Source organism: Schistocerca cancellata, chromosome 4 (assembly GCF_023864275.1).
Source record: "Schistocerca cancellata isolate TAMUIC-IGC-003103 chromosome 4, iqSchCanc2.1, whole genome shotgun sequence".
Taxonomy (NCBI): Eukaryota; Metazoa; Arthropoda; class Insecta; order Orthoptera; family Acrididae; genus Schistocerca; species Schistocerca cancellata.
In genome coordinates this window covers 638,538,340-638,551,650 of record NC_064629.1, presented here as the reverse complement: position 1 = coordinate 638,551,650, position 13,311 = coordinate 638,538,340, and the positions used below count along the sequence as shown (strand labels likewise).

Here is a 13,311-nt window from a genome sequence, read left to right as displayed (position 1 = left end):
GAATCCTGCCTCGGGCATGGATGTGTGTGATGTCCTTAGGTTAGTTAGGTTTAAGTAGTTCTAAGTTCTAGGGGACTGATGACCTAAGATGTTAAGCCCCATAGTGCTCAGAGCCATTTGAACCATTTTTTGCTAGTGCTGCCACCTGCCATCCATGAGTCGTTATTGCACAATGACTTTGAACATGGGCGGTGGTCACATTAATGTGACTGGACTATGTAAAAGGAAATACAATTTTTTTAAAGAACACTTTTGACAAATATAGCTGCAAATTATTTACTTCTTGTTGATTACACAGGTTCACAACAAGCTTTTTTTGGAATATGGTCATTTTTTCAAGTGTTCTGTTGACATTACTTTTATACATAATTTTACTCAACATCTATGTAACAGTACTATGAGATTTTATCCCATGTTATAACTAAAAATTAAATGGCCTTTGCCATACTGTTATGATGGATAAAAAGTAAAACACAGTCAACAGCCCTTGTGTCATTCGCTAAAATGGCTGATAACACAGACAGAAAAGAAAACAAGAATGTAAGCGGTTAAAAAAGGACATACCATTAGGAAATGACAGACATTTGGTAGCTGGGCGCAATGTGCACAAAGTGGGGGGGGGGGGGGGGGGGAGAGAGCACCACTGCACAAATGGCTGAAGAGGCAGTGCCCAATATGCAGCCTGGTTAAAATGACCACCTCACAGCGAAAGAGCCGAGAGGAGGTCGTCCAAGATGCTGGTTGGTTGGTTGGTTTAAAGGAGCATAAGGAGCAGGAGGGGCGGGGGGGGGGGGGGGGGGGGGGAAGGGACCGAACTGTGAGTTCATTGGTCCCTTGTTCCTGGTACAATAATTACACAAGGGAAAGAAGAAAAGAAAGGAAACGTACAGCACAATAGCAGGAGAATGGAAGAACCAGAAGAACGACAGGAGGACAACCAACACTGCTATGGACAAAACAGGAAAAGAAAACCACAGAGAGAAACAAGAAACAGGTAGAAGTGATAAAAACAAGAGATCAGATGACCATGGCTGGCTGGCTACAAGAATAAAAAGGAAAAGCCAGCCACTCTGCGACACATTAAAACATCCAGCCTAAAAACATTAGAGTGGAGAACACGAAGGGACAAATGACGTGTGAAAATTTATATAGAATGATACAACCCCCCGTCACGTATAAAATGTAAAACCAAAGTAGCCGATGAGGCGTTGTCAGCTAAAATTAATGGCAGCGACTCTGGTAAGTGAAGAGTCCATCACAGGGCAGACAAAGACAGACAGACAGCTCAACAATATACGGGTCACTGTTAGGCAGGCGCAGCACCAACACTGAGGTGGGTCATCACGGCACAGGAGGCAGCCTTGTGTCACCAAAGTGTCGCCAATGTGGAGCCAACAGAGAACCACAGGGTCCCAGCGAGAGGCCCGCGTGGAGGTCTTCCACACATTCATAGTCTCCTTAATGGCATGCAGTTTGTTGTGCGTACTGAGGTTATGACATTCCGTCTCCCAAAGCTGCAAAACCTTGCACTGTAGTACTGATCGCAGGTCAATTGCAGAGAAGCCAATCTCCAGTCAGTACACAGAAGTGCATAAGCGAATGTGCTCGAGAGCATGAGGTACTGAAAACACTGCAGCCATCGGGCAAGAAATGCTGTTCAATACGTCCTCCATGGACATACACAAAGCTGACATGATCATCAGGCATCAAGCCGTCGGTGTAAACCACTTCATGGCCTCGGCACATGTCAAGAATCGAGAGAAAGTGGCAGTGGATAGCCGAGGGGTTAACCGAGTCCTTAGGACCATGTGAAAGGTCCAGGCAAAGCCACAGCCTCAGTGTACGCCATGGAGGTGTACGTGAATGGACCTCAAGTATAGGTGGTAAAGGCAACGACTTCAGTTCGGAAAGAAAGGATCGAATACCAACTGCAATTGGAAGCCCTGACCTGGGCCGCCGATGCGGGAGATGAACCACCATGGGTGGGAAAAGGAAACGGTAATTCAGATGCGCAAGAGAACTACGAACATGTGCAATGTAACTGGCCAGCAGTTGTGCATGCCTAACCTGCAATGGAGGGACTCCGGCCTCCACCAGGACACTGGCCACCGGACTCGTCCTGAAAGTTCCTGCCTCTTAGGCGAATGCCACAGTAGTGCACTAGGTTGACTAAATGCAATGCTGAGGGCACCACCGAACCATAAACCAGGCTCCCATAGTCAAGACGAGATTGAACAAGGGCTCTGTAGAGCTGCAGCAGCGTAGAGTGATCTGCACCCCAGTTGGTGTTGCTTAGGCAGCGGAGGGCATTGAGGTGCTGACAGCACTTACACTTAAGCTGATGAAGGTGAGGAAGCCAAGTCCATCGGTCCTAAGAATCGATATGTCTCCACTACAGTGAGTGGATCATCATTATGGTAAAGTTCTGGTTCTAGATGAACGGTACAGCGCTGACAGAAGTCCATAACACACGACTTTGCGGCTGAAAACTGGAAACAGTGAGCTACAGACCATAACTGCGCCATGTGGATGGCTCCCTGTAGGCGCTGCTCAGCAACACCAGTACTGGTGGAGCAGTACAAGAAATCGTCTGCATACAGAGAAAGTGAGACGGACGGTCCTACAGCTGCTGCTAGACCATTAATGGCCACTAAAAATAGATATAGACTCAATATAGAGCCCTGCAGGACCCCATTCTCCTGGATACGGGGGAACTATGGGAGGCACCAACTTGGACACAGAAAGTGTGAAGCAATGGGAAATTTTGTATAAAAATTGGGAATGGGCCTTGAAGATCCCATTCGTATAACGTGGCAACGATATAATGTCACCAGGTGGTGTCATACGCTTTTTGTAAATCAAAAAAGACAGCAACCAGGTGTTGGCATCTGGAAAAGGCTGTTCGGATGGCAGACTCGAGAGACACAAGATTATCAGTGGTAGATCGACCCTGGCGGAAGCTGCCCTGACATGGAGGCAGCAGGCCACGTGACTCCAGAACCCGACCCAACACACCATACGTTCCAGCAGCTTACAAAGAATGTTGGTGAGGCTGATAGCTATTCACATCAAGTGGATTTTCACCAGGTTTGAGCACCGGAATGATGGTGCTCTCCTGGCATTGCAATGGAAAGATGTTATCGCACCAGATCCAGTTGAAAATGACAAGGAGATGTCGTTTGTAGTCAGATGAGAGATGTTAAATTATCTGACTGTGGATCCGATCAGGCTCAGGAGTAGTGCCGGGGCAATGTGCAAGGGCACTGAGGAGCTCCCACTCTGTAAATGAGGCGCTATAGGATTCAATGGAGCATGTAGTGAACAAGAGGACTTTCCCTTCCAGCCACCATTTGAGAGTGCGAAAGGCTGAGGTTCGAGCATAGTGCTCAGCAAAGTGCTCGGCGATCGCGATTGTGTCAGTAGATAACACGCCATTTATGTTAACACCTGTTGGGGTCTGGTACCTGAAAACATGTTTGATCCTTGCCCAGACTTGGGAAGGTGATGTACAGTACCCAATGGTCGATACGTATTTCTCCCAACACTCCTGCTTCTGTTGTTTCATGAGTTGGCAAACGAGGGCACGGAGCCATTTAAAGGCTATGAGGTGCTCCAGGGAAGTGTGACACTCATGCTGCTGTAGAGCTCACTGACACTCCTTAATTGCTTCAGTGACTTCCAGCGACCACCAAGGGACTGCCTTTCACCGGGGGCATCCTAAAGAGCAAAGGATCGTGATTTCTGCAGCAGAAAGGATTGTTGAAGTCGCCTGCTGAACCATCACATCGATGTTTCCGTATGGGGGATATTCAATGGTGACAGCAGAGGTGAAAGTTTCCCATTCTGCCTTGTTTAAAGCCTATCTGGGCACGCGTCCGTGGGCCTCATGCTGGGGCAGTGACAGGAAGATGGGGAAGTGGTCACTACCACACAGGTCGTCATGTGCTCTCCAGTGGATAGATGGGACAAGTCCTGGGTTGCAAATTGATAAATCAATGGCCAAGTAACTACCATGAGCCACACTGAAATGTGTGGCAGTCCCAGTATATAAGAGGCAGAGGTCGAACTGAGAGAGTAAATTTTCGACATCTCTGCCTCGGCCATTAAGCACGGTGGCACCCCGACAAGGGGGTTATGAGCGTTAAAATCTCCCAAAAGTAGGAAAGCTTTACGGAGTTGATCAATCAGTGCATCTAATACATTCAGGGCACTGCACTATTTGGAGGAAGATGTACACTGCAGACAGTTACTTCCTGTGACATCCTTATTCTGACAGCCACAGCTTCAAGAGGGGTTTGAAGGGGCACAGTTTCACTACAGACTGAGTTTAGGACATAAACGCAAACTCCGCCTGACACTCGATTATAGTCGCTATGGTTCCTGTAATTTCCTTTATAGCCGCAGAGGGCAGGGCTCCGCATTGCCGGGATCCAGGTTTCCTGGAGGGCAATGCAGAAAGCAGGTGCCATAGCTCAGCCAGGCGGTGGAAGAAACCACCGCAATTCCATTGGAGGATGACGTCGTCATGAGACTGGGAAGGCTTGGAACATTCAATGAGGCAGTTTACGCCTCAGGGTCACCTGCTGCACTGACTTATTGCCTGAGCTATCTATATCCATTATGTCTGAGGGTGAAGCGAGATCTAGGTCCTCAGTGGATGCCAGAATCTCCACATTATCTGCAGGTGCAGAGTTGAGACATCTTTTTCCTTATCTTGCAAAAGTGACAACTTTACAGAATGCGTAGTGGTGGTGTGCGTGCCACCGCAATTCCCTTGGTCTTGGGGATCTTCCTTTTGGATTTCTCTCACTGCTTCTTAGGTTTCCCCGGCTGGGAGGACTTCACTGATAGTCTCTGGGACTGAGGATGAGCGTGAAGCCCTACGACCAGCTACTTTTGGGCTCTTCAGCCACTGGCAGGTGTTATCTTTCCCACTAGTAGAAACCTGGGAAGAGAGTGACCAAAGGGACCCCTTCCTAGCAAGAGGAGCCAAAGAAGACTTATGCTTCTCCAGCGCAGAAGTGGGGACTGATATCCCTGATGGTTGGGGGTATGTTGCTTCCAAAGTAGGTGATGCAGGAGCAACAGGGAGGGAAGTGCCCCCCCCCCCCCACCATCAAGGGGGCAGGTGTGGTCCTTCGTCTCTGAGAGCTGACTTTATGTGGTGCAATGGATGGCTCTGTAACAGGAGTGACAGTGGCGGCATAAGATGACATCATGCGCATAGCATGAAGCCATTCAAAATTTCTGTTTAGCCTCAGTGTAGGTCAGTCGGTCCAGGGTCTTGTATTCGATTATTTTCCGTTCCTTCTGTAGAATCTTACAGTCCGGCGAGCAAGGGGGATGATTCTCTCCTCAGTTGACACAGATGGGAGGCGGGGCACATGGAGTGACCTAGTAGATAGTGTCAGAAGTTCCATGTGGCTTTTCGCGGATGATGCTGTAGTATACAGAGAAGTTGCAGCATTAGAAAACTGCAGCGAAATGCAGGAAGATCTGCAGCGGATAGGCACTTGGTGCGGGGAGTGGCAACTGACCCTTAACGTAGACAAATGTCATGTATTGTGAATACATAGAAAGAAGGATCCTTTATTGTATGATTATATGATAGCGGAACAAACACTGGTAGTAGTTACTTCTGTAAAATATCTGGGAGTATGCACACGGAATGATTTGAAGTGGAATGATCATACAAGGTGGGTGCCAGGTTGAGATTCATTGGGAGAGTCATTAGAAAATGTAGTCCATCAACAAAGGAGGTGGCTTACAAAACAATCGTTCGACTTATACTTTAGTATTGCTCATCAGTGTGGGATCCGTACCAGGCCGGGTTGACGGAGGAGATAGAGAAGATAAAAAGAAGAGTGGCGCGTTTTGTCACAGGGTTATTTGGTAAGCGTGATAGCGTTACAGAGATGTTTAGCAAACTCAAGTGGCAGACTCTGCAAGAGAGGCGCTCTGCATCGCTGTGTAGCTTGCTGTCCAGGTTTCGAGAGCGTGCGTTTTGTGAATGAGGTATCGAATATACTGCTTCCCCCTACTTATACCTCCCAAGGAGATCACAAATGTAAAATTAGAGAGATTCGAGTGCGCATGTGCGCATGGAGGCAGAAGCTTCATATGGGATCTGATGCAGTGGAATGGTCTCCCAATGTTTTTTGTCGAGTGACAGATATGCCTTGCTGTCCACCTCAACTTTCGAGGGTTTAACATCTTGGATCTGTGAACTCATATTTAACTCCACAAAGAGATAGAGCCTTCCATGTAGATGGATTCTAGTAAGTCTGGGTGAGATTACCACAATTTAAATTCAACAGGGACTACTACACATACTACACTAATTAACCAAACGCCTAAATGGAACATTCGTTAACTAAAATGTTCCAGGTGGCAAACTCGACATTTAATATAAGAAAGTTGCAAGATTTAGGTCCTCAATAGTGAACCTTGATAATTCTTTCTTTCGTTAAGTAGCAGTGCTATGAAGGAATAAAAAATTACTGGTTACATACAACAACCAAAAAATTCATAGATATAAGGAATGTTTTAGACTTATATGGCACTATTTATCCCTCAAATCAAAAAGAATAAAATTATAACTAGAAATTCTAGGAATATTTTATTGTTGACTGATAGTGCCCTAAGCCAAACCTCACACATTTAACTAAAAGAAACGTCGAATTTTTTTTTTTTCTTTTTCCTCCCAACATTACTTAAGTCCTTCGAGTGAAGGAGCAGGGAGTCTCTGAAAGCCTTGAATGTTATTTCAGAACTGTTGTTTCAGTACTGCTCTGATGGAGGAGGAATATGAAAAATATTTCAGCAATTGCACTGAAATCAACTAGAATGATGGTGAATACATGGCAGGAGAAGCTTGTACTATGTCGAGGGTACTACACAAGCAAAAGAGCTTGGAAGAAGCTCCTTTATCAGCTGAGTTTATCAATCAAATTCAACAGCAACTAAACATCGAATTTCTATGAGAAATGGTTGGGTTGATTATAGCATCTCTGTGGTTTGAAGAATACAACCGATACATTTAAGAATGGCTCAGATGTAGTGGCAGTGAGCTTGGCTATCAAATATTGATGGACAATGAAACCACTGTCATTGTTAACAGCTAAGAGCCTTGCGACAACTGTCACACAGAAAAAGAAACATCCAGTGAATAATCATTTCATTTCACTGCCTTGAGATAACTATGAAGCGGTTTAAACAAGAAGAAGAGATTGTGATGCTGTCCAATTGCTGTCTTTAACAACTGCATGAAATTTAGTATAAAAAGTCTCAGTTTTGATGTAGAAAATTTGTATTTGTTTTCCTGAACTTTAATGTAATTAATATTTGAACAATAGCAGAAGGTGCCAATGAGGAACAAAATTGCCAGGGCTGATCAAGGATGTCAAACGAACCTCAGGGTTGAAAACTGAATAAAGAGAAGAGATAACCTAATTCTACTTTATAAAAGGTACATATTTGTGAGCAATGAAACAGATGTGGTTCTAGGTTTAACATCACTCTTTCTTTGTTTTTGCTATAACATACACACTGATTTACCATCCAAATGGCAATTATCTGAACTCATCTAAAACGCAATGGTTCACCACTGCATCCTTATCATTATCTAGGATTGGGGAAAGAAATTTTCAATATTCTTTTTGAAGGAACCCTCTAGGTATTTGCCTTAAGAGTGAAACCTTGGAAAACCTAAAACTGAATAGCTGGATGTGTATCTGAACCTCCATACTCCTGAATGAGTGTCCAGTGCCTTCTCAGTGTGCCAGCACAGCCACAGTTAAGTGCACTCACTGCTTATAGTTCACTACGTCTCGTGAGATTAAACATCTCTAAATCAAAGCCCCAAAGTTCTACAAACGCACAATATAACAATACATGACAAGTCACTTTAGAAGACAATCTGACAAACAGTAATTGTGCCTGCTCATTATTGTGTAACTGATGTTTTAGAATGAAAATGTGTCTCGAGCAAGAACACACATTTCTAAAATCAGCTTGATACATTTTTTATTGTTTTTACAATTCTGTTCTGGATTACTATGGAGAGTATTTATGTAGAAAAGGAAAAGTATGTTTGTGGAAATGTTGACTTTTTATCTCTGGTTTGGTTAAGAGTGTGATTAGTGCTGGCTGCATTTGCAGTAAATTGTTTTCCCCATTAGAGCTACCACAAATACACGCCACTCCAGATGGCTTATTTTGCAGAAACAGTAACAAGTACATTTGCTAATACCTACTGCCTCAATGTAAACTGTGTAATCTGCATCAAAAGTCACTTTAAAAAAATGAAAATATGCAATATGATTGTCAGTTAGGACTATATAATTTTTTTAAAATCACATTTTGATTTTTTAACAGCGTATACACACCAGAACATTTGGGGCACATTAAAAAATGTATGTGATGTCAGGACTTGAATCCAGCTCTTCAGATTTGCAAGCCCTGTGCTTTGTGAGCATGCCTCTCATACCAATCCACAGTTTAAACCTGTCACTAGTCCCACTCTGTACCACCCAAACTTCCTACAGGTTGTTTGACAATTCTGTAAAGTTGGCACTTTTGCAAGATAAGGAAAAAGATGTCTCAACTGTAAATATAGAGATAAACAAGTGAAAAGTTAAAGCCTTTAGATGTTCCTTAAAGCATACTTGTGTGCACAGCAGCTAAGACAGACTAACCCTGAAAGGCAGAGCACCACATTCCAGTTAAAGTCCAGTACACTGTTCTAACTTGTCACCAATATTTACTGAAGTTCACCTTCATAAAAGACCAAAAATATGTAGTCTCAGTACCACTTGTGAAGCTGTGGTTTACATCACACTCACTCATGTATCCTTCTCTGTGAGGTATTGGTACTGCAGCACTGCACTGGACCCTATGAAGGATATGGAAGGCACAGGGGTTAACTAGGGACAATTTGATCCTTTAATCCGCCCAAGAAGTGTGCTTGGATAATACAATAGGTGTCACCTCACCTGCAAAAGGTGGAGATCCAGGTTTGAGTTCTGGTAACACATCTCCCTTTAAGGTTTTTTTTAGTAATATCTCTTTGGAAAGACAGAACACTCTCTGATCTCTAAGATTCTAGATTAGACTGAATTTCAGTTTATCAGAACCAGAAAGATCTCCTTAATGGCATCACCAAGCCTGAATATAGGGTCTAGAGCTGGAGCTTCACCATTTGTATACATAAATACCCACAAAATTCATACATGCATCAAATGATGCAATATCAAAATGTAGAGCATTAAGGTTGATAGTGTGCCTAATGTCAGGCAGCACACAAATGGAGAGGAGCTACACCATGAGCCAAATGAAGAAATACAGTTAAGTTTGCGAAAATAGCATGATCAAGAATGACACATGTGACTAAAATTTACTTTGTATGTAACAATAGATGAATGATCAGTATTATAGAACTATATATCTGATTTTGAGATTCAGTTTCACTTGATCTCCATGTAGTGTAATCAGAGCCTCTAAACACTATGGTATGGAATCAGAGAATCTCAGTAGGTTCCTGGGTACTCTCCATTAACACAGCTGGTATACCAGTCTACAAAGTGAAAACAGGACCATGACATACAAGTTGCTGAGCAAATGTACTGCAGCCATGATGTACGGGTGACAAACAAACAAACATAAAATGGCACTTTCCAGGCTTTAAGAAGACTTACACATCCCTCACCACAAGTAAGTGGATGTTGTCCTGTTGCAACATGGCATGTGGAGTTGCCTGAAGAACAGGCAGTACCTCAACCTCAAGAGTCTGACGTAGCAGTTACTGTCCACATTCTCTTCCAGAAGTAGGAGTCAAGACTGCATGCTGTATCCAATGGCAACCTAAACTAAGACACCTGGCATTTGTCCACTATGTTATTCAACAATGCAGGCTTCCAGACTGATAAGCAAGGCAATGTCTAACTTACAGAAGACCATTGCTGTAAGGGATGCTAAAGTAGGATTTGCAAAACACAAAACAAAACAAAAAGAATTGTTGCTCAGCATATAAATGAAACTGAGGCAATCTCATGCATGATACAGCATGAACCACCCAGAGAATGGGGTCAAACAGTTGCCACTGACAAGTTTGTTTCAGTGATGCAGCACTGAGGTGATGCATACTGTATAGGCTGTTACAGTCAGATGGACAAGTTGGTCACCGTCTAGTGCTGTGCTAACACTGCATTGTTTAATTCCCAATCATCACTGTATACAGCTTTGGCCTATCTGCTGATACAACATGCACATTAATGTCTTAACAAGAAGTCTAGTATGGTGCAAAATGTTATGATGTGACACACCCATCTTCTGGAGACCCAACATTCTCACTCACGTGGTGATATCATATCATCTGACTTTAAGGTGGCTTACTGACACTTCTTTATTTATTTCTACTGCATATGAAAGCCCTAAAACTTACAGAGTTTCTAGTAAACAATCACACACGACAGGCTGCTAATGCTCTTATATGTAAGCAGTGTCTCTACAATCTGAATCATTTATTGTTGGTGTCTGGTTCTCCTCAGCCTCCAGACACTGAATTCATTTGAACCACTATTTCTCAATGTTATAATTTTCACAAACTGTAATGCAACTGAGCTAAAAATTCATGTGCTTCACGATCTACAGGAATGGCAAACAATAACTGAACCAACTGTTAAATGAGAACAGCTTGTAGTAACATTTGATTTGAAGTAAAATATTACTATTTCTGTTAAGTACATCTCTCCCCACCTCAATTTATCCCTTGGACAATTGCATATTTTTGTTACAGCTTAATGAAACAGCTTAAAAAAAATCTCATGTTATTTATGAGTTTCTTTGTGAGCACCTCAACAGCTCCTCGAAGTTACACATGTTCCTTTTTCCTTTATCAATGACATACCAATCAAATTAGTACCTTGAGGTGAGCAATAAAACTAATGAGAACAATCAAAAAGCAATAATACAACCAGTCGAAAGATTACAGTGACAAACTTCAATTAATTCCAACACTAGCATGCATAACATGTAATATTCAGTCTATACTGAGTGGCTATTACACAACTGAAACAGTTATATGTACTTACACTCATGTCAGTCATATTGACTACATATTCCAGCAATTGTGAAGAATAACCTTCAATATAATCAAGATAATCCTCCACAGCTAAGGGATCAACATTCTTGCCACCTGATATCTGGAACAGAAAAACAAATCTGATTTTACATTTTGTTATGGCTTTTAAAGAACTATGTCAAAAGAACTAAGAAGCATGCACGCGCGCGCGCACCACACACACACACACACACACACACACACACACACACACACACACACACACACCCTTCATGCGGGGAGGGGAGGGGGGTGTTTGCACGTATGCGAGAGGGGGGGGGGTGAGAGAGAGAGAGAGAGAGAGAGAGAGAGAGAGAGAGAGAGAGAGAGAGAGAGAGAGAGAGAGATTGTCACAGAGTGAAGTAGAGTTTCTGCATGAACTATTGACTCATTCGTATTCTCACCACCAGCTTTCTTGACCCATGCGGCCAAACTGATACTATTTATGGCTGGATGGTGTGAACAGCCAGAAACTTATCTGACTAAACTGAATGATGATGCTTCTCTACAATTGTCCAAGAGCTTCAACAACTGCCAACAAACAGCAATGCAGCAATGTGACAACATTCATCCATTCTGCTTTTGTTCATTCATTTGCTCCATTCTTCATTTATTTGTTTACTCACTGTAATCCTACTCACTACAACAATGAAACTGACACATTTGCAGGAATCAATGGGATGAGGTCTACAAAAATTGAAAATCCAGGAAAGCTGACATGCTCAGATTATTCTTGGAACCCAGAGCTGGTTCAAACCTGAAGTAGAAAGATCGAAAATATTTAGCAAGGCATGGAATGTATATCGAAAAGACAGATTATATGCCATAGGAGGGAGAGTGTTCATTGCCATAGACAGAGATATTGTTTTTATCTGGACGCATGTAACAGGCCTACGTGACTCAGGTTAATCACTGAATGTTTTTACTGGCCACCCGATTCTGCCGTGACAGTTTTAAAAACATTCACAGAAACTCTATGTGATAGGGATTAGTGATTATGATGTCATAAAGATGAAAGTTGCTGAAGTTAATAAATCTATGAAGAAGGCTAGCAGAGTGTTTTTGCTGGGAGGAGGAGATAAGCAACTGTTAACATCCTACTTAGGCAATGAATGGATACCAGTTAGTTCCTATATGACAGAGGTACAGGAACTATGGGCAAAGTTTAAACTGGTTGTAAATTGCACTATGGGGAAGTATGTGGTGAGTAAGTAGATTAAGGATGGGGGAAGGCCCACAGTGGTTTAGTAACAAAATTTGGAAACCACTTAGACTGTTGCACTCTCAGTTCAAAATAGAACACACCAATGATAGACAAAATTTTGTAGAAATTTGTGTGCCTATCAATCCACAAATCATACCTCAGCAAACATCTTGCTGAGAAAATTCTGATCCTACATAAAACAGCTATGTGAGTTTGAGGCTTCTATCCAGTCACTCATTGGCCAATCTGGTGTAACAGTAGAAGACAGCCAAAGGAAAGCCGAAGTTTTAAATTTCACACTGAATAACTCATTCAGGCACAGGACTCATACAAACATTTTTTCATTTGGACATCACACAGACTCCCATATGGAGGACATATAAATAGGCATTCCTGGCATAGAGAGGCAACAGAGAGAGTTGAAAACAAATATGTCATCAGATCCAAATGGAATCTCAGTTCAGTTTTACAGTTGGAACTCAACAGCATTGGCTCCTTACTTAGATTGTATTTATAACAAAACTGTTCCAAAGCACAAAACTGCAACTGGGAAAAAGTGCAGGGCACTCCTGTATGCAAGTTGGGTAAAAGAACAGACATATGAAATTACAGACTAATATCCTTTGGCTTGCTGAAGAATTCTTGAACATATTCTGAGTATGAATATAACAAATTTCCTTCAGGCAGATAGGTTCTGTCCACAAATCAGCAGGGATTTAGAAAGCATTGCTCATGTGAAACTCAGTTTTCCTTCTGCGCACAATATCCTGCGAACTCTGGATCAAGGGCAATATACACATTCCATACTCCTAGATTTCTAGAAAGCATTTGACGCATTGCAGACTTAATGAAGGTACAAGCAAACAGAAAAGGTTCCCAGATATGCGAGTGGCTCAAAGTCTTCAAAGGTAACAGAACCCAGTACATTGTTCCCAATGGTGAGTGTTCATCAGGGACAAGAGTATCATCATCAGGAGTGCTCCAGGGA

At 42.7% G+C, this 13,311-nt stretch overlaps 1 protein-coding gene across 1 annotated transcript in view; it reads right to left on the bottom strand.

The window, feature by feature from the left end:
* Window positions 1-13,311, bottom strand: part of LOC126183426 (KN motif and ankyrin repeat domain-containing protein 3-like) — a 429,549-nt gene that overhangs the window by 26,936 nt on the left and 389,302 nt on the right. Inside the window, exon 11 of the mRNA XM_049925400.1 lies at window positions 11,091-11,201. Within this exon, the coding sequence (XP_049781357.1) occupies window positions 11,091-11,201 (111 nt within the window). The remainder of the gene's footprint in view (window positions 1-11,090; window positions 11,202-13,311) is intronic.